At 43.0% G+C, this 22,231-nt stretch overlaps 1 protein-coding gene across 11 annotated transcripts in view; it reads left to right on the forward strand.

Annotated features, from left to right (window-relative positions):
- The window catches only part of SLC37A1 (solute carrier family 37 member 1), a 60,266-nt gene that overhangs the window by 29,882 nt on the left and 8,153 nt on the right, over nucleotides 1-22,231 (forward strand). For all 11 annotated transcript variants that reach the window (XM_077293503.1, XM_077293507.1, XM_077293500.1 and 8 more), the window contains 8 exons: nucleotides 2,533-2,668; nucleotides 2,926-3,002; nucleotides 3,112-3,278; nucleotides 3,382-3,416; nucleotides 3,670-3,747; nucleotides 3,954-4,088; nucleotides 4,248-4,338; nucleotides 22,058-22,120. In XM_077293503.1, coding sequence (XP_077149618.1) covers nucleotides 2,533-2,668; nucleotides 2,926-3,002; nucleotides 3,112-3,278; nucleotides 3,382-3,416; nucleotides 3,670-3,747; nucleotides 3,954-4,088; nucleotides 4,248-4,338; nucleotides 22,058-22,120 — 782 coding nt within the window. The remainder of the gene's footprint in view (nucleotides 1-2,532; nucleotides 2,669-2,925; nucleotides 3,003-3,111; nucleotides 3,279-3,381; nucleotides 3,417-3,669; nucleotides 3,748-3,953; nucleotides 4,089-4,247; nucleotides 4,339-22,057; nucleotides 22,121-22,231) is intronic.

The following is a 22,231-nucleotide window of genomic DNA, read 5'->3' on the forward strand; positions in this document are numbered from 1 at the left end:
GACACAGAGGCTATTAACTGCATAAAGTGTATGAGAACATGATGCGAGGAACCTGAATTTTTTTTTTTTTTTTTAATGGGCCACACAGGGATAGTTAGGTTAATGCATTGAGGCGGTAGGCCAGTCTGAACAAATGAGTTTTTAGGGCACGCTTAAAACTGTGGGGATTGGGGATTTCTATATATATATCCAGTACTGTCACTGCCAACTCCTCAATGACAAAATTAAACTATCTGCCACCACCAATCATCTATAAAGGCTGATAGGACACCGATTACAGGTAGCATATTGCATCAGGAGTGCGGTTTACAGAGCAAGAGGAACAGAGCTATTACATTTTAAATATTTAATCAAGATAACCAGTGTTTATTAAAAATATATGTATGTGTGTGTATGTATGTGTATGTATGTGTGTGTGTGTGTGTGTGTATATATATATATATATATATATATATATATATATATATATATACACAAAGATGATACAAAATGGCAACAAAACAATACATTATACACAATTACATGGAATAAAAAGGATGGCGAAAGAAAATTACAAAACGTGTCACTAAAATGGGTCAGAGCTTAGTGGAGGGAAGAACTCCTTAGGAAAATGGACAGAACCACCGCAAGCTGCGCCTCCCATGACTAATAAAATACATAACCCCAAAGTCTGCTTTTTATTAGATCCAAATTACGCTACCCTAACCCTTAATGAGACCATGTGGGGGCTGTTCGTGGGATGTGCTAGATCTTTTAGAATTTTATGAGATCCTCAACTTACAGGATATCTTTGTACCTGGAGATCCCAGGCAGTAGATCTAGTCATGTTTCCTATTGCGATTTTCACTTTCTATAGAGATGTGGCGGGACTTGGATAGCATCATCCATTGGACCAATATTGGAGCACCACGCTGTGCACTAGATCTGCTGAGGTTGGAAAGTGTAACCAGCATGGAGAGAGCGGATTTGGTCCAGCACATCCACCCAGGTTATAAAATACAAAAATGCATTGGGTGAACAATAAAATGGTGTTAATAAAAATGGAAGCTGACGTGTTTCTGGTGCACACAGGCGCCTCAGTCATAGGGGTTAAATGTACAGGGAACCAATCACTACTAGGGAAATACTAATTGCACTAAAGAAGCCAGAGCTGCGTCCGTCCAGTGAAAAGCAGCAAGTGGAATTAACCATTGTAATGAGACGCCCTATAAAAAATGTGAAACCTTTGACCACAATCCATGTAGGAGACCTGTCGTATTTAACACGCCCAGTACAAGGAGGTAATTGGAGTTTAATACAAAATATCCTTATTGGATGAATTATGAAAATCATTTTACATTTTATTGATATCCTATATATACAGTGGCATGTAAAAGTTTGTGCACCCCTGGCCAAAATTACTGTTATTGTGAGCAGTTAAGCAAGTGGAAAACTTGTAAAGTTGGCAGTGTATATTGTGTGCGGGGTGTTTGTAGTATATGGTGTGTGATGGGTGTGTGGAGTGCATGTTGTGTATGTGGTGTATGAAGATGTGTAGTGTACAGAACAAAGTTACTGTAGTAATAATAATCCTTTCTTTATATAGCGCCAACGTATACCGCAGCGCTTTACAATTCAGAGGTTTCTATACAACGTATACATAAGTAACATAGATAACAATACAATAATGGAGGCGCCGATAATGACGGCCTGCTGTAAGAGCTGACAATCTACAATGAGGTGGGGTGACAGAGTACAGGGGCTCATGTACAGTGATGGGAATCGGGGGAGATAAAGGTTGGCTGGGGTAGTCGTCAGCCGGTATTTGTGGTGCTTTTGGGAGTGATGGAGTTTGATGGAGAGTTATGTTCAGAGAGATAGTGAATGGACTACATATGGAAGGACTTCGATTAGGGAACGTGATAGGTCGCCCCAAACAGATGTGTTTTGAGGGAGCGCCTAAAACTGTGTAAGTTGTGGTTAGTTCTAATTTCTTGGGGTAGAGCATTCCAGAGAATTGGTGCAGCTCAGGAGAAGTATTAGGGCCAGGAGTGGGAGGTACGGATTAGTGTGGATGTTATCGGAAGCCGCTTCTGGAGTGTGATGAGCGGGTAGGCTGATAAACAGAAATGGTGTGTGAGTACCTAAGGGTTAGGGCTGCTTCAATAAGTTTGGACTGGAGAGGGCAAAGTCGAGTGAGGGGGGAGGCCAATTAATAGAGAATTACCGTAGTCATGGCCGGAGTGGATCAGGGCGCTGTTTCCATGGTGAGAGATGGGAGGATTCTAGAGATGTTCTTCTGGTGCAAGTGACAAAAGCAGGCGAGATATTGTATATGGGAGGTGAAGGAAAGATTGATGTCACACATAACACCAGACACGTGCCTGCTGCCGGGGTGTTATTATGGTGCCACCCACGGAGAGGGAAATGTCAGATTTAGGGAGGTCAGTAGACGGCGGGAGCAGGAGAAGTTCAGTTTTGAAAAGGTTGAGTTTCAGATAGAGAGCGGACATGTTGGAGACTGCGAGACTGTATTGTTGTCTCTCCATATAGTGGGATGATTGGAGAACGTTTACCCCTCCGCTATTTCCTGTCTTCTGGCATGGTGGCTAGTGGATTCTTCACGGTCTTCTTTGGATTGGGATATTTCTACAACATCCACAACCTGACATACTACATCGTCATCCAGGTGAGTGTATTATGCAGGTTTAGTTGTGAAGGATGTCCTCTGTTCGTGATGTGGAGAATCTCGTCCATAATGACATAGTCTTCCGTTCCTGGTCCATCATGTGTACAGGTGTGTGCCGTTCACCTCTCAGTTGCGGTCATGTTCCTCTGATCGTGGGAATATGTTAGGTCTTTGCATCCTCCTCCAGTTTAGACGTGGATCCCATGTTGTCGATTTCCTACATGTCTTTGTTGACCTCCCACTTCCTTTACTCTCAGGTGTTGAACGGTTTGGTTCAGACCACAGGGTGGCCTAGTGTCGTCACCTGCATCGGGAACTGGTTTGGAAAAGGAAGGTAAGAAGCAAAATTAACTGTGAGGACCCGTTGCTTCTCTCTGTATTAGGTGAGGTCTCTGAATAGTGACATGACCAGTCTTTTCATCTATCTCCTCTCTCTATATTAGGAGAGGTCTCATCATGGGTGTGTGGAACTCGCACACGTCGGTGGGGAACATCTTTGGGTCTCTCATTGCTGGATTCTGGGTGTCCTCCTGTTGGGGGATGTCATTTGTGGTCCCCGGGGTGATAATTGCAGTCATGGGCCTCATCTGCTTCCTGTTCCTCATAGAACGTAAGTCACATGATTCTTACAATAATCGGGTTATAATGAGCGCTTCCTATAATGTCTTCTCTTCTTGCTGATTCTTATTACTTCCCATTATGTTTGTGTTCAGATCCCCGGGATGTTAAGTCGGACATTGCTCCACTGGTAATTATATCCTCAGATAGGTGTCAGGACTCCATACACTGCTCTCTCGCCTTGTGCCTTCTTTCACTGCATGGTCATTCTGTCCACTTGCATTACCTGTTGTTTGCTCCACGTTATGTCTTACCTGCTGCCTCTGCCGCCTTCTTGCTTACATGCTGCTCGCTTGGCCTTTTTCTTCACCTGCTGCTTACTTGGCCTTCTTGCTTACCTTCCGCTCATCATCTTGAATGTGATAACTGCTTTCTCCCCATAGTCTCCTCTAAACATGTCATGCAATGGACTCAAGATCCAGAATCAGATCCTAAAAGCTGAAGAGTCCTATCCAGAGAAGGTAAATGTCTGAAGGCTGATAATGTCTGGGATGTGAACTCCATTGTGAATATTGGGGTGAGGGTTAGAGGATACGTTGCTTGTGGTTGTTAATCTCTGGAGAGGTGACCACCATTGTGAATGTTGGGGAAAGGTTTGTTGGGGCTCTTCTGCTTTGGGATATCCAGATTATTCAGGCTTGTAACTATTGATATATTTGTATTTTAGAGCTGGGAGACGCAGAATATGCTGGGACCGACACCCGTGTACCCCACCCATCATGTGGTCATTCTGCAGAAGGATCCCAGTGCTGGGAAGAGCGGGACTTCTGCCATCAGCTTCTTTGGGGCTCTACAAATACCAGTAAGTGTGGAGGAGACATCACTTGTCCACCATGATCATATGTTCAGCCAAGTTTATAAGGAGGAGGCAGGAATATGGATCTAGAGAAAGATGAGAGCCGATAAGGACAGAGCTAAGCTTGCTGCTGTGTGATGTGCTGTCTCTGATTCTCTCCCGCAGGGGGTAGTAGAGTTTTCTATGTGTTTGCTATTTGCCAAGCTGGTCAGTTACACCTTCCTCTTCTGGTTGCCGCTTTACATGACCAGTGTCGGTGAGTGTCCCCTCCATGTTATGTCTGTCCTTACACCTGTTCTGACTATCTCCTTAACCTGCGTCTACCAGAAATCCACCATAGAACAGTCCATATATCTCCATCTCCCTCCACTATCAGCATAACATAAATACTATTAGGGTTTCCAATGCTGAACCTCGGCCCTGACCAGACTGCCTTCCATACTCGTTTCACATACTGTGTATTATCCCGGTGAGGAATCGCCCACTGATGCCTTCAAATTTTAATTTTATGGAAGAAAACTTATGTGGTAGGGTTGTACCATCTCAAAGAAACATTGCATAACTGTGTTATCCCTACATCCCATCCATGTCCGTCATCCATAAAAATTAATGTTCTACTTAACCTGTGTTCTCCATTTCATTGTGTCTTCTATCCACACATCTACTTGTCCTCTGTTCTCCATTCCTTTATGTCTATCACTACATCTCCTCCATCCGCACACATCTACTTGTCCTCTGTTCTCCATTCCTTTATGTCTATCACTACATCTCCTCCATCCGCACACATCTACTTGTCCTCTGTTCTCCATTCCTTTATGTCTATCACTACATCTCCTCCATCCGCACACATCTACTTGTCCTCTGTTCTCCATTCCTTTATGTCTATCACTACATCTCCTCCATCCGCACACATCTACTTGTCCTCTGTTCTCCATTCCTTTATGTCTATCACTACATCTCCTCCATCCGCACACATCTACTTGTCCTCTGTTCTCCATTCCTTTATGTCTATCACTACATCTCCTCCATCCGCACACATCTACTTGTCCTCTGTTCTCCATTCCTTTATGTCTATCACTACATCTCCTCCATCCGCACACATCTACTTGTCCTCTGTTCTCCATTCCTTTATGTCTATCACTACATCTCCTCCATCCGCACACATCTACTTGTCCGCTCCATTACTTAGCATCCTCTATCGCCACATCTCCATTTGCACACATATACTTGTTCTGTTCTCCATTCCTTCGTGACCTATTTCCACTAATCTCCCACTTCCGCACGCATCTACTTTTCCTCTGTTCTCCTTTTATCCATATCCTCTTTCCTCACATCTCCTCCAGTCGCACACATACTGTATATTCTTGTCTTCTGTTTTCCATTCCTTCATGTCTTCCATCCCCACATCTCCTCCATCCTCACACATGCTTCTCCTTTGTTCTCAATTTCATCGTGTCCTGTATCCCCACATCTCCTCCATCCTCACACATACGGTATATACAGTACAGACCAAAAGTTTGGACACACCTTCTCATTTAAAGATTTTTCTGTATTTTCATGACTATGAAAATTGTACATTCACACTGAAGGCATCAAAACTATGAATTAACAAATGTGGAATTATATACTTAACAAAAAAGTGTGAAACAACTGAAAATGTCTTATATTCTAGGTTCTTCAAAGTAGCCACCTTTTGCTTTGATGACTGTTTTGCACACTCTTGGCATTCTCTTGATGAGCTTCAAGAGGTAGTCACCGGGAATGGTTTTCTCTTCACAGATGTGCCCTGTCAGGTTTAATAAGTGGGATTTCTTGCCTTATAAATGGGGTTGGGACCATCAGTTGTGTTGTGCAGAAATCTGGTGGATATACAGCTGATAGTCCTACTGAACAGACTGTTAGGCCGGCGTCACACTGGTGTGTTTTACGGACGTATGAGAGGCGCAGAAAATACGGATTGCATACGGTACAATGATTCTCTATGGCCCTGCTCCTATCTGCCGTATTTTGGGGATCTGTATTATACGGTCTTGTACGGCAGTAGAAAATCGCAGCATGCTGTGTTTGTCAGCGTATTGCGCAAAAAATCCGCCAATGAAAGTCTATGTGGGCAAGAAAGTTACAATTTACACACGGACCATGTGTGTGACTTGCGAGAAATACGCAGCGGTGTTCTCTAGAAAAGCCAGCAATTCAGTGCAGTGTATAGTAATATCACACTGACAGGATAGAATAGAACAGAATAGGTAGAATAAATGTCTACACATAGAATAGGTGTATATATAATATATATATATATATATATATATATATATATATATATATATATATATATATATATATATATATATATATATATATATATATATATATATATATATATATATATTAGATATTGTGTGTGTATGTGTGTGTGTGTATATATATATATATATATATATATATATATACACACACACACACAGTGGGGCAAAAAAGTATTTAGTCATTCAGCAATAGTGCAAGTTCCACCACTTAAAAAGATGAGAGGCGTCTGTAATTTACATCATAGGTAGACCTCAACTATGGGAGACAAACTGAGAAAAAAAAATCCAGAAAATCACATTGTCTGTTTTTTTATCATTTTATTTGCATTTTATGGTGGAAAATAAGTATTTGGTCAGAAACAAAATTTCATCTCAATACTTTGTAATATATCCTTTGTTGGCAATGACAGAGGTCAAACGTTTTCTGTAAGTCTTCACAAGGTTGCCACACACTGTTGTTGGTCTGTTGGCCCATTCCTCCATGCAGATCTCCTCTAGAGCAGTGATGTTTTTGGCTTTTCACTTGGCAACACGGACTTTCAACTCCCTCCAAAGGTTTTCTATAGGGCTGAGATCTGGAGACTGGCTAGGCCACTCCAGGACCTTGAAATGCTTCTTACGAAGCCACTCCTTCGTTGCCCTGGCGGTGTGCTTTGGATTATTGTCATGTTGAAAGACCCAGCCACGTTTCAACTTCAATGCCCTTGCTGATGGAAGGAGGTTTGCACTCAAAATCTCACGATACATGGCCCCATTCATTCTTTCATGTACCCGGATCAGTCGTCCTGGCCCCTTTGCAGAGAAACAGCCCCAAAGCATGATGTTTCCGCCACCATGCTTTACAGTAGGTATGGTGTTTGATGGATGCAACTCAGTATTCTTTTTCCTCCAAACACGACAAGTTGTGTTTCTACCAAACAGTTCCAGTTTGGTTTCATCAGACCATAGGACATTCTCCCAAAACTCCTCTGGATCATCCAAATGCTCCCTAGCAAACTTCAGACGGGCCCGGACATGTACTGGCTTAAGCAGTGGGACACGTCTGGCACTGCAGGATCTGAGTCCATGGTGGCGTAGTGTGTTACTTATGGTAGGCCTTGTTACATTGGTCCCAGCTCTCTGCAGTTCATTCACTAGGTCCCCCCGCGTGGTTCTGGGATTTTTGCTCACCGTTCTTGTGATCATTCTGACCCTACGGGGTGGGATTTTGCGTGGAGCCCCAGATCGAGGGAGATTATCAGTGGTCTTGAATGTTTTCATTTTCTAATTATTGCTCCCACTGTTGATTTCTTCACTCCAAGCTGGTTGGCTATTGCAGATTCAGTCTTCCCAGCCTGGTGCAGGGCTACAATTTTGTTTCTGGTGTCCTTTGACAGCTCTTTGGTCTTCACCATAGTGGAGTTTGGAGTCAGACTGTTTGAGGGTGTGCACAGGTGTCTTTTTATACTGATAACAAGTTTACACAGGTGCCATTACTACAGGTAATGAGTGGAGGAAAGAGGAGACTCTTAAAGAAGAAGTTACAGGTCTGTGAGAGCCAGAAATCTTGATTGTTTGTTTTTGACCAAATACTTATTTTCCACCATAATATGCAAATAAAATGATAAAAAAACAGACAATGTGATTTTCTGGATTTTTATTTCTCAGTTTGTCTCCCATAGTTGAGGTCTACCTATGATGTAAATTACAGACGCCTCTCATCTTTTTAAGTGGTGGAACTTGCACTATTGCTGACTGACTAAATACTTTTTTGCCCCACTGTATATATATATATACACTAGCTGTACTACCCGGCTTCGCCCGGGGTAATAACTGCTGTTAGCAAAATAGAATGTGTTAACAAAAATTTATTCTGCACAAAAAAAACACAAAACAAATAGATAGAAATGTAATTATTAAAAGGCAAAAACTAAGCTAATAGAAGAATTTTACAACATATATTTCAACACCAGAGATATTCCACAGAGATTTAACTAAATTGGCCAAGTAATGTGAAGTAATCTTCTACTACTTATTCGAGAGCCTTTTGATAAACGACATTCTTAGTTTTTCCTTCAGGTGCAAAGACAAACAGATTTTTAAAAATAAACCCTTAAAAAATTCCATCAGACCAAAAAATTATTTTAAAATTATGATTTTATTTATATTCAATAGCAACAACAATAGTGATATCACCAAAATATATGGAAATCTTTATTTGTTAAAAAATAATTAAAACAGAATATAACACCAATATAAAAATTCATAAAATATTTATGTAGATAAATTTCTCTCCTCAAATAGAGGTTTTTCACGTATTTTTAAATATTAAAATAATTTGTATAAACCCACGTGTGTGCAGGACAGGGCAAGTCCCAATCGATCAGCACATAAAATAAATATGCAGCATTGAATTTATAAAAATAATAATACCACCTTAGTGTATGGTAACCAAATATACAATTTATAATAAGGTGCAATGGTGCAAACAATATACATACATATATATATAAAAAAAGCAAACCACCTTGGTGTATGGTAACCAAATATACAATTTATAATAAGGTGCAATAGTGCAAACAATAAATAAATATTTGGAACCTAATATATACCAAATTTAATCAATCAATAAGTGAACTTTATAAATTATTTATCTACATAAATATTTTATGAATTTTTATATTGGTGTTATATTCTGTTTTAATTATTTTTTAACAAATAAAGATTTCCATATATTTTGGTGATATCACTATTGTTGTTGCTATTGAATATAAATAAAATCATAATTTTAAAATAATTTTTTGGTCTGATGGAATTTTTTAAGGGTTTATTCTTATGAGTTTTTTTCATTGACCATACAAAGGTGTTATTTTTGGTGTCTTTTTCTATATAGGTTGTTGTTTACAAACAGATTTTTGGCTGTTCCAACTCTTGGAACAGGCCACATAAAGTTGACCATGAGAAAAGCATGGAGATTGTAAATCTAAGCTAGCTGAAGAGCCCGGCGTTGCCTGGGCATAGTAAATATCTGTGGTTAGTTATAGCACCTCACTTCTCTTATTTTCCCATCACGCCTCTCATTTTCCCCATCACATCTTTCATTTTCCCCCCTCACATCTCTCATTTTCTCCCTCACACCTCTCATTTTCCCCCTCACTCCTCTTATTTTCCCCCTCACTCCTCTCATTCCCCCCTAACACTTGTCATTTCGACCTCACACCTCTCATTTTCACCTCAGTATATACATGTTTGTCATCTCCCTTATATATAGTATACACCTGTATGTCATCTCCTGTATATAGTATATACCTGTGTCATCTCCCCTGTATATAGTATATACCTGCTGTGTGTCATCTCCCCTGTATATAGTATATACCTGTATGTCATCTCCTCCTATATATAGTATATACCTGTATGTAATCTCCTCCTGTATATAGTATATACCTGTGTGTCATCTCACCTATATATAGTATATATCTGTGTGTAATCTCCTCCTGTATATAGTATATACCTGTATGTCATCTCCTCCTATACATAGCATATACCTGTATGTCATCTCCTCCTGTATATACTATATACCTGTAGGTAATCTGCTCCTGTATATAGTATATACCTGTGTGTCATCTCCTTCTGTATATAGTATATACCTGTATGTCATCTCCTGCTGTATGTAGTATGTACCTGTATGTCATCTCCTCCTCTATATAGTATATACCTGTGTGTCATCTCTCCTGTATATAGTATATATCTGTGTCATCTCCTCCTGCATATAGTATATACCTGTGTCATCTCCCCTGTAAATAGTATATACCTGTGTGTCATCTCCTCCTGTATATAGTATATATCTGTATGTCATCTCCTCTGTTATGATCCCAATGGCAGAGGATCTCTGATATTCCGGCAAGATAGCAAAAATATAAATACTGCTCTAGGGAGGTGGAAACTGGACTAACCGCATACCTGATCCTGACACAAACAACTAAAAGTAGCCGGTGAACGTGCCTACGTTGGTTCTAGACGTCTCGAGCCAGCCGGAGAACTGACTACCCCTAGAGGGAAAAAATAAGACCTCGCTTGCCTCCAGAGAAATTGAACCCCAAAGATATAGAAAGCCCCCAACAAATAATAACGGTGAGGCAAGAGGAAAACACAAACGTAGAGATGAACTAGATTCAGCAAAGTGAGGCCCAATAGTCTAGATAGCAGAAAATAGATAGTGGACTATGCGGTTAGCAGAAAACCCTACAAAACATCCACGCTGAACATTCAAGAACCCCCACACCGACTGACGGTGTGGAGGGAGAATATCAGCCCCCTAGAGCTTCCAGCGAGTCAAAAATCAAATGTAAAGCAAGCTGGACAAAAACACTGAATAATGCAAACGATCCAAATTGTACAAAACAGACTTGGCTTTTCTTGCATGAGGCAGACTGAAAGGAATCCGGAGGAGACCAAATAGGTCTGGATACAACGATGCCAGGCAAGAGACTGAGTCCAGAGGAGACTCAAATAGGAAACACCCGCTGCTTAACGACACAGCTGGAGCTCAGGCCTGCAACAAGACATACCTAACACAATACCGTTAGTGACCACCAGAGGGAGCCCAGAAACACAGTTCACAACAGTACCCCCCCCCCTTGAGGAGGGGTCACCGAACCCTCACCAAGACCCCCAGGGCGATCAGGATGAGCAGCGTGAAAGGCATGAACCAAATCAGCCGCATGAACATCAGAGGCGACAACCCAGGAATTATCCTCCTGACCATAGCCTTTCCACTTAACTAAATACTGGAGTTTCCGTCTAGAGATACGAGAATCCAGAATCTTCTCCACCACGTACTCCAACTCGCCCTCAACCAAAACCGGGGCAGGAGGCTCAACAGCAGGAACCATAGGCACCACGTACCGCCGCAACAAGGACCTATGGAACACATTATGAATAGCAAAAGACACTGGAAGGTCCAAGCGAAAAGACACCGGGTTAAGGATTTCCAAAATCTTATAAGGACCGATAAAGCGAGGCTTGAACTTAGGAGAGGAGACTTTCAAAGGAACATGCCGAGAAGACAACCAAACCAAATCCCCAACACGAAGTCGGGGACCCACACCGCGGCGGCGGTTGGCAAACCGCTGGGCCTTGTCTTGTGACAATTTCAAGTTGTCCACCACATGGTTCCAAATCCGCTGCAACCTATCCACCACAGAATCAACCCCAGGACAGTCAGAAGATTCAACCTGACCCGAGGAGAAACGAGGATGAAAACCAGAGTTGCAGAAAAAGGGTGAAACCAAGGTGGCAGAACTAGCCCGATTATTAAGGGCAAACTCGGCCAGTGGCAAAAAGGTAACCCAGTCGTCCTGATCAGCAGAAACAAAGCATCTCAAATAAGTCTCTAACGTCTGATTAGTTCGCTCGGTCTGGCCATTAGTCTGAGGATGAAAAGCCGACGAAAAAGACAAATCAATACCCATCTTAGCACAAAAGGATCGCCAGAATCTGGACACAAACTGGGATCCTCTGTCAGATACAATATTCTCAGGGATGCCATGCAAACGAACCACATTCTGAAAGAACAAAGGAACCAAATCAGAGGAGGAAGGCAACTTAGGCAAGGGCACCAAATGGACCATTTTAGAAAAACGATCGCACACCACCCAGATGACAGACATCTTCCGAGACACCGGAAGATCCGAAATGAAATCCATGGAAATGTGCATCCAAGGCCTCTTTGGGATAGGCAAGGGCAAAAGCAACCCGCTGGCACGAGAACAGCAAGGCTTAGCCCGAGCACAAATCCCACAGGACTGCACAAAAGAACGCACATCCCGCGACAAGGAAGGCCACCAAAAGGACCTGGCCACCAAATCTCTGGTACCAAAAATCCCAGGATGTCCCGCCAACACCGAAGAATGAACCTCAGAAATAACTCTGTTGGTCCATCCATCAGGGACAAACAATCTCTCTGGTGGACAACGATCAGGCCTATCCGCCTGAAATTTTTGCAGCCCTCGTCGCAAATCTGGGGAAATGGCAGACAAAATCACTCCCTCTCTGAGAATACCAGCCGGCTCAGAGACTCCCGGAGAATCAGGCACAAAACTCCTAGAAAGTGCATCAGCCTTCACGTTCTTCGAACCAGGCAGGTACGAGACCACAAAGTCAAAACGGGAGAAAAGCAACGACCAACGGGCCTGTCTAGGATTCAGGCGCTTGGCAGACTCGAGGTAAATCAGATTTTTATGATCAGTCAAGACCACCACACGATGTCTAGCTCCCTCAAGCCAATGTCGCCACTCCTCAAATGCCCACTTCATGGCCAACAACTCCCGATTACCAACATCGTAGTTCCGCTCAGCAGGCGAAAATTTCCTTGAAAAGAAGGCGCATGGCTTCATCACGGAGCCATCAGAACTTTTTTGCGACAAAACAGCCCCTGCACCAATTTCAGAAGCATCAACTTCAACCTGGAAGGGAAGAGAGACATCCGGCTGGCACAAGACTGGCGCTGAAGTAAACCGACGCTTCAGCTCCCGAAAGGCCTCCACGGCCTCAGGAGACCAATTCGCAACATCAGAACCCTTCTTGGTCATATCCGTCAAAGGTTTAACCACGCTGGAGAAATTAGCGATAAAACGACGGTAAAAATTAGCAAAGCCCAAGAACTTCTGCAGGCTCTTAACAGACGTGGGCTGAGTCCAGTCATGAATGGCACGGACCTTAACTGGGTCCATCTCCACAGTAGAAGGGGAAAAAATAAAACCCAAAAAAGAAACCTTCTGTACCCCAAAGATTCATTTTGAACCCTTCACAAATAGAGCATTCTCCCGCAAAACCTGAAACACCATCCTGACCTGGTTCACATGGGACTCCCAATCATCAGAAAAAAACAAAATATCATCCAGATAAATAATCATAAATGTATCCAGATATTTCCGGAAGATGTCATGCATGAAGGACTGAAACACAGAAGGAGCATTAGATAATCCGAAAGGCATCACCAGGTACTCAAAATGACCCTCAGGCGTATTAAATGCCGTTTTCCATTCATCTCCCTGCTTTATGCGCACAAGGTTATACGCACCACGAAGATCTATCTTGGTGAACCAACTGGATCCCTTAATCCGAGCAAACAAATCAGACAACAATGGCAAAGGATACTGAAATTTAACAGTGATCTTATTCAGAAGACGATAATCAATACAAGGTCTCAGAGACCCGTCTTTCTTGCCCACAAAAAAGAATCCTGCACCAAGAGGGGACGAGGATGGGCGAATATGTCCCTTCTCCAAAGACTCCTTTATATAACTCCGCATCGCGGCATGCTCTGGCACAGATAAATTAAAGAGTCGTCCCTTAGGAAACTTACTACCAGGAATCAAATCTATAGCACAATCACAGTCCCTATGAGGAGGAAGGGCACTGGACCTGGCCTCATTAAATACATCCTGAAAGTCTGACAAAAACTCAGGGATCTCAGAAGGAGTAGAAGAAGCAATAGACACCAATGGAGAATCGCCATGAATCCCCTGACACCCCCAACTAGACACAGTCATAGCTTTCCAATCTAAAACTGCATTATGGGCCTGTAACCATGGCAGACCCAAAACGACAACATCATGCATTTTATGCAGTACCAGAAAACGAATCACCTCCTGATGTACAGGAGTCATGCACATGGTCACTTGCGTCCAATACTGAGGTTTATTCTCTGCCAATGGCGTAGAATCAATTCCTCTAAGAGGAATAGGATTTTCCAAAGGCTCCAGGACAAAACCGCAGCGCTTGGCAAACGACAAATCCATCAGACTTAAAGCAGCACCAGAATCCACAAAAGCCATAACTGAGTAAGAAGATAATGAACAAATTAAAGTCACAGACAAAATAAACTTAGGCTGAAAAGTACCAATGGCGACAGGATTAACTTTTTTCTTTAAACGTTTAGAGCATGCTGAGATAACATGTGTTGAATCACCACAGTAGAAACACAACCCATTTTGACGTCTATGATTTTGTCGCTCGGCTCTGGTCAGAATTCTGTCACATTGCATAGAATCAGGTGACCGTTCAGACAGCACCGCCAAAGGATTATCAGATTTGCGCTCCCGCAAACGTCGATCAATTTGAATGGCCAGAGCCATTGAATCATTTAGACCTGTAGGGATAGGAAACCCCACCATCACATCTTTAATGGCTTCAGAAAGACCATTTCTGAAGTTTGCGGCCAGTGCACACTCATTCCATTGAGTAAGCACGGACCATTTCCGAAATTTTGGGCAATATACCTCAGCTTCGTCCTGACCCTGAGAGATAACCAGCAACATTTTTTCAGCCTGATTTTCAAGATTAGGCTCCTCATAAAGCAAACCAAGTGCCAGGAAAAACGCATCAACATTCACCAATGCAGGATCTCCTGGCGCCAGAGAGAAGGCCCAATCTTGAGGGTCGCCGCGCAAGAAGGAAATAACAATCTTAACTTGCTGAGCGGAATCACCAGAGGAACGAGGTTTCAGAGACAGAAACAATTTACAATTATTCCTAAAATTCAGGAATTTAGATCTATCTCCAAAAAACGGCTCAGGAATAGGTATTTTTGGTTCAGACATAGGGCTATGGATAACAAAATCCTGAATGCTTTGCACCCTAGCAGCAAGCTGATCCACACTAGAAGTCAGAGTCTGGACATTCATATCTGCAGCAGAGTTTCAGCCACTCAGACAAAAAGGGGATGGAAGAAGCTAGGCAAACTGCAGCAAAAAAAAAAAACTCAGAACTTCTTTTTAATCCCGCTTCTGCGATGCATTAAACATTTTCTTTTGGCCTGGCATTCTGTTATGATCCCAATGGCAGAGGATCTCTGATATTCCGGCAAGATAGCAAAAATATAAATACTGCTCTAGGGAGGTGGAAACTGGACTAACCGCATACCTGATCCTGACACAAACAACTAAAAGTAGCCGGTGAACGTGCCTACGTTGGTTCTAGACGTCTCGAGCCAGCCGGAGAACTGACTACTAGTGTTGAGCGATACCGTCCGATACTTGAAAGTATCGGTATCGGAAAGTATCGGCCGATACCGGCAAAGTATCGGATCCAAACCGATACTGATACCCGATACCAATACAAGTCAATGGGACTCAAGTATCGGACGGTATTCCTGATGGTTCCCAGGGTCTGAAGGAGAGGAAACTCTCCTTCAGGCCCTGGGATCCATATAAATGTGTAAAAGAAAGAATTAAAATAAAAAATATCGCTATACTCACCTGTCCGACGCAGCCTGGACCTCAGCGAGGGAACCGGCAGCGTTGTTTGTTTAAAATTCGCACTTTTACTTGGTTACGTGAAGTCCCGGCTTGTGATTGGTCAGGGCGGCCATGTTGCCGGGACGCAGACCAATCACAGCAAGCCGTGACGAAATTACGATTGGTCCGCGTCCCGGCAACATGGCCGCCATTAACCAATCACAAGCCGTGACGTCACGGGAGGCTGGACACGCGCGCTTTTTAAAATGGGCGCGTGTCCAGCCTCCCGTGACGTCCCGGCTTGTGATTGGTTGCGCCGCGGTCAACCAATCACAAGCCGGGAGGCTGGACACGCGCGCATTTGAAAATTTTAAGAACGCTGCCGCTTCCCTCGGTAAGGTGCAGGCTGCGTCGGAGAGGTGAGTATAGCAATATTTTTTATTTTAATTCTCTTTTACACATTTTTACATTAATGTTGTTTCGATACCGATACCCGATATCACAAAAATATCGGATCTCGGTATCGGAATTCCGATACAGCAAGTATCGGCCGATACCCGATACTTGCAGTATCGGAATGCTCAACACTACTGACTACCCCTAGAGTACTGACTACCCCTAGAGGGAAAAAATAAGACCTCGTTTGCCTCCAGAGAAATTGAACCCCAAAGATATAGAAAGCCCCCAACAAATAATAACGGTGAGGCAAGAGGAAAACACAAACGTAGAGATGAACTATTCAAAAAGGGCTCTAAAAGTGAACCTGGAAATTATAGGCCAGTAAGTCTAACCTCTACTGTTGGTAAAATATTTGAAGGGTTTCTGAAGGATGTTATTCTGGATTATCTCAATGAGAATAACTGTTTAACTCCATATCAGCATGGGTTTATGAGAAATCGCTCCTGTCAAACCAATCTAATCAGTTTTTATGAAGAGGTAAGCTATAGGCTGGACCACGGTGAGTCATTGGACGTGGTATATCTCGATTTTTCCAAAGCGTTTAATACCGTGCAGCACAAGAGGTTGGTACACAAAATGAGAATGCTGGGTCTGGGGGGAAATGTGTGTAAATGGGTTAGTAACTGGCTTAGTGATAGAAAGCAGAGGGTGGTTATAAATGGTAGATTCTCTAACTGGGTCGCTGTGACCAGTGGCGTACCGCAGGGGTCGGTATTGGGTTCTCTTCAACATATTCATTAATGATCTGGTAGAAGGTTTACACAGTAAAATATTGATATTTGCAGATGATACAAAACTATGTAAAGCAGTTAATACAAGAGAAGATAGTATTCTGCTACAGATGGATCTGGATAAGTTGGAAACTTGGGCTGAAAGGTGGCAGATGAGGTTTAACAATGATAAATGTAAGGTTATACACATGGGAAGAAGGAATCAATGTCACCATTACACACTGAATGGGAAACCACTGGGTAAATCTGACATGGAGAAGGACTTGGGGATCCTAGTTAATGATAAACTTACCTGGAGCAGCCAGTGCCAGGCAGCAGCTGCCAAGGCAAACAGGATCATGGGGTGCATTAAAAGAGGTCTGGATACACATGATGAGAGCATTATACTGCCTCTGTACAAATCCCTAGTTAGACCGCACATGGAGTACTGTGTCCAGTTTTGGGCACCGGTGCTCAAGAAGGATATAATGGAACTAGAGAGAGTACAAAGGAGGGCAACAAAATTAATAAAGGGGATGGGAGAACTACAATACCCAGATAGATTAGCGAAATTAGGATTATTTAGTCTAGAAAAAAGACGACTGAGGGGCGATCTAATAACCATGTATAAGTATATAAGGGGACAATACAAAGATCTCGCTGAGGATCTGTTTATACCAAGGAAGGTGACGGGCACAAGGGGGCATTCTTTGCGTCTGGAGGAGAGAAGGTTTTTCCACCAAAATAGAAGAGGATTCTTTACTGTTAGGGCAGTGAGAATCTGGAATTGCTTGCCTGAGGAGGTGGTGATGGCGAACTCAGTTGAGGGGTTCAAGAGAGGCCTGGATGTCTTCCTGGAGCAGAACAATATTGTATCATACAATTATTAGGTTCTGTAGAAGGACGTAGATCTGGGGATTTATTATGATGGAATATAGGCTGAACTGGATGGACAAATGTCTTTTTTCGGCCTTACTAACTATGTAACTAGGTTCAGCAAAGTGAGGCCCAATAGTCTAGATAGCAGAAAATAGATAGTGGACTATGCGGTTAGCAGAAAACCCTACAAAACATCCACGCTGAACATTCAAGAACCCCCACACCGACTGACGGTGTGGAGGGAGAATATCAGCCCCCTAGAGCTTCCAGCGAGTCAAAAATCAAATGTAAAGCAAGCTGGACAAAAACACTGAATAATGCAAACGATCCAAATTGTACAAAACAGACTTGGCTTATCTTGCATGAGGCAGACTGAAAGGATTCCGGAGGAATCCGGAGGAGACCAAATAGGTCTGGATACAACGATGCCAGGCAAGAGACTGAGTCCAGAGGAGACTCAAATAGGAAACACCCGCTGCTTAATGACACAGCTGGAGCTCAGGCCTGCAACAAGACATACCTAACACAATACCGTTAGTGACCACCAGAGGGAGCCCAGAAACACAGTTCACAACACTCCTCCTGTATTAGACCTCGTTCACACATTATTTGGTCAGTATTTTTACCTCAGTATTTGTAAGCTAAATTGGCAGCCTGATAAATCAGCAGTATATATTAGCTCACACATACACATAATAGACTGGTCATGTGACTGACAGCTGCCGGATTCCTATATGGTACATTTGTTGCTCTTGTAGTTTGTCAGCTTATTAATCAGATTTTTATTTTTGAAGGATAATACCAGACTTGTGTGTGTTTTAGGGCGAGTTTCGTGTGTCAAGTTGTGTGTTGAGTTGCGTGTGGCGACATGCATGTAGCGACTTTTGTGAGATGAGTTTTGTGTGGCGACATGCGTGTAGCAACTTTTTGTGTGTCGAGTTGCAAGTGACAGGTTAGTGTAGCAAGTTGTGTTCAGCAAGTTTTGCGCGTGGCGAGTTTTATGTGTGGTGCCTTTTGAGTATATGCAAGTTTTGTGTGAGGCAACTTTTGCATGTGTTGCCACTTTTGTGCATGTGGCAATTTTTCCGAGTGTGCAAGTTTTGCGTGTGGCGAGTTTTCCATGAGGTGAGTTTTGCACGTGTGGCGAGTTCTGCATGTGGAGAGTTTTGCGCGTGGCGAGTTTTGAGTGGTGACTTTTGTGTTTCGACTTTTATGTGGCGAGGTTGGTGTATGTGTGGTGAAATGTGCGCTGAGGGTGGTATGTGTTCGAGCACGTGGTAGTGTGTGGCGCATTTTGTGTGTGTGTTCATATCCCTATGTGTGGTGAGTATCCCATGTCGGGGCCCCACCTTAGCAACTGTACAGTATATACTCTTTGGCGCCATCGCTGTCATTCTTTAAGTCCCCCTTGTTCACATCTGGCAGCTGTTAATTTGCCTCCAACACTTTTCCTTTCATTTTTTCCCCATTATGTAGATAGGGGCAAAATTGTTTGGTGAATTGGAAAGCGCAGGGTTAAAATTTCACCTCACAACATAGCCTATGACGCTCTCGGGGTCCAGACGTGTGACTGTACAAAATTTTGTGCCTGTAGCTGCGACGGTTCAGATGCCAATCCCGGACATACATACACACATACACACATACATACACACATTCAGCTTTATATATTGGATATATATGTCAGTGAGATATATATTTATATTTAATTCAGCTCTAGATAGCAGAAAAGCAGGTAATTCAATTGCCGGCTTTTGCTCTCTCCTTCACAAACCCAACAGGATATGACACATGGTTACATACAGTAAACCATCTCATATCCCTTCTTTTATTACATATTCCTCACTAATAATGTAAGAAGTGTCTCTGTGTAAAATATGGGGTGTCTAGCTATTAAATTAAAGGGTTAAATCCCAGAAAAAATTGGCGTTGGCTCCCTCGCAATTTTCTCCGCCAGAGTGGTAAAGCCAGTGACTGAGGGCAGATATTAATAGCCTAGAGAGGGTCCATGGTTATTTGCCCCCCTGGCTACAAACATCTGCCCCCAGCCACCCCAGAAAAGGCACATCTGGAAGATGCACCTATTCTGGCACTTAGCCTCTCTCTTCCCACTCCCGTGTAGCGGTGGGATATGGGGTAATGAAGGGTTAATGTCACCTTGCTATTGTAAGGTGACATTAAGCCAGGTTAATAATGGAGAGGCGTCAATTATGACACCTCTCCATTATTAATCCAGTAGTACGAAATGGTTAATAAAACACACACACATTATTCAAAAGTATTTTAATGAAATAAAGACACAGGGTGTTTTAATATTTTATTATACTCTCAATCCACCTGAAGACCCTTGTCACCTGAAATAAATGTAAACAAAACACAACAATATCCCATAACTTCCGTCGTTCAGTCTTGTCCCACGCTGTAAATCCATCTGAAGGGGTTAAATCATTTTACACCCAGGAGCTGTGCTAATGCAGCTGTGCTCCTGCCTGTAAAACTTGGTGAATGAATGGAGTGCAGGGGAATGTCCTGTAGTTACCTCGAGTCACGGTGATGTGCCTTCTGCTGGGTGAACTCATATGAACTCGAGCCTGGGAAAATATTCTGAAAAGTTCCCACGCTCGAGTTCATATGAGTTCATCCAGAAGGGGGCGCATCACCGTGACTCGAGGTAACTATAGGACATTCCCCTGCATTCCATTCATATTTTAGCCGATGGATCCATGATTTGTCCATTTTGCAAGCCTGCGCAAAAAAATCGCCGTACGGAAGGCATAGGGATGACACACGGATACATTTGTCCGTAAAAATCGCATCCTCACATTGAATATGGAACAGTGTTTTGGGAAAATTACTGCGTATTGCGGCCGTTAAATACGGACCGTATTTCCCTACGCTGAGTGTGACGCCGGCCTTAGAATTTGTATTATGGCAAGAAAAAAGCAGCTAAGTAAAGAAAAACGAGTGGCTATCATTATTTTAAGAGTCAAAGGTCAGTCAGTCTGAAAAATTGGGAAAACTTTGAAAGTGTCCCCAAGTGCAGTGGCAAAAACCATCAAGCGCTACAAAGAAACTGGCTCACATGAGGACCGCCCCAGGAAAGGAAGACCAAGAGTCACCTCTGCTTCTGAGGATAAGTTTATCTGAGTCACCAGCCTCAGAAATCGCAGGTTAACAGCAGCTCAGATTAGAGACCAGGTCAATGCCACACAGAGATCTAGACACAGACACTAGATGCAGACACATCTCTACAACAACTGTTAAGAGGAGACTTTGTGCAGCAGGTCTTCATGGTAAAATAGCTGCTAGGAAACCACTGCTAAGGACAGGCAACAAGCAGAAGAGACTTGTTTGGGCTAAAGAACACAAGGAATGGACATTAGACCAGTGGAAATCTGTGCTTTGGTCTGATGAGTCCAAATTTGAGATCTTTGGTTCCAACCACCGTGTCTTTGTGCGATGCAGAAAAGGTGAACGGATGGTCTCTACATGCCTGGTTCCCACCGTGAAGCATGGTGGAGGAGGTGTGATGGCGTGGGGGTGCTTTGCTGGTGACACTGTTGGGGATTTATTCAAAATTGAAGGCATACTGAACCAGCATGGCTACCACAGCATCTTGCAGCAGCATGCTATTGCATCCGGTTTGCGTTTAGTTGGACCATCATTTATTTTTCAACAGGACAATGACCCCAAACACACCTCCAGGCTGTGTAAGGGCTATTTGACCAAGAAGGAGAGTGATGGGTGCTACGGCAGATGACCTGGCCTCCACAGTCACCAGCCCTGAACCCAGTCGAGATGGTTTGGGGTGAGCTGGACCGCAGAGTGAAGGCAAAAGGGCCAACAAGTGCTAAGCATCTCTGGGAACTCCTTCAAGATTGTTGGAAGACCTTTCCCGGTGACTACCTCTTGAAGCTCATCAAAAGAATGCCAAGAGTGTGCAAAGCAGTCATTAAAGCATAAAGTGGCTACTTTGAAGAACCCAGAATATAAGACATATTTTCAGTTGTTTCACAGTATATAATTCCACATGTGTTAATTCATAGTTTTGATGCCTTCAGTGTGAATGTACAATTTTCATAGTCATGAAAACACAGAAAAATCTTTAAATGAGAAGGTGTGTCCAAACTTTTGGTCTGTACTGTACTTTTCCTCTATGTTCTCCTTTCCTTTGTGTCTTCTATCCGCACACATCTACTTGTCCTCCGTTCTCCATTCCTTCATGTCTTCCATCCCCACACCTCCATCCCCACACATCTACTTGTCGTCTGTCTTCTCCATTCCTTCACTGCCTTAATCCCTACACATCCTCCATCCACACGTCCACCTCTGCGTTGTCCACATGCCTCTGAGTTATTCTCTGCCTTTTTGGTAACTGCGGTTACTATTCGCTCTCCTTGCAGGTCACATGGATGCTCGTCATGCTGGAGACTTATCTACATTGTTTGATGTTGGTGGAATTATTGGTGAGTCTTGCACAGAATAATGGGGGTTTAGCAAGAAAGCAACAACCATACTGGCACCTTACCATGAAGGCAAGCTATGGTAGTGAAGAGAAGGGAGGCATTGCCTGCAGT

This window comes from Ranitomeya variabilis, chromosome 3, assembly GCF_051348905.1.
Source record: "Ranitomeya variabilis isolate aRanVar5 chromosome 3, aRanVar5.hap1, whole genome shotgun sequence".
NCBI lineage: Eukaryota > Metazoa > Chordata > Amphibia > Anura > Dendrobatidae > Ranitomeya > Ranitomeya variabilis.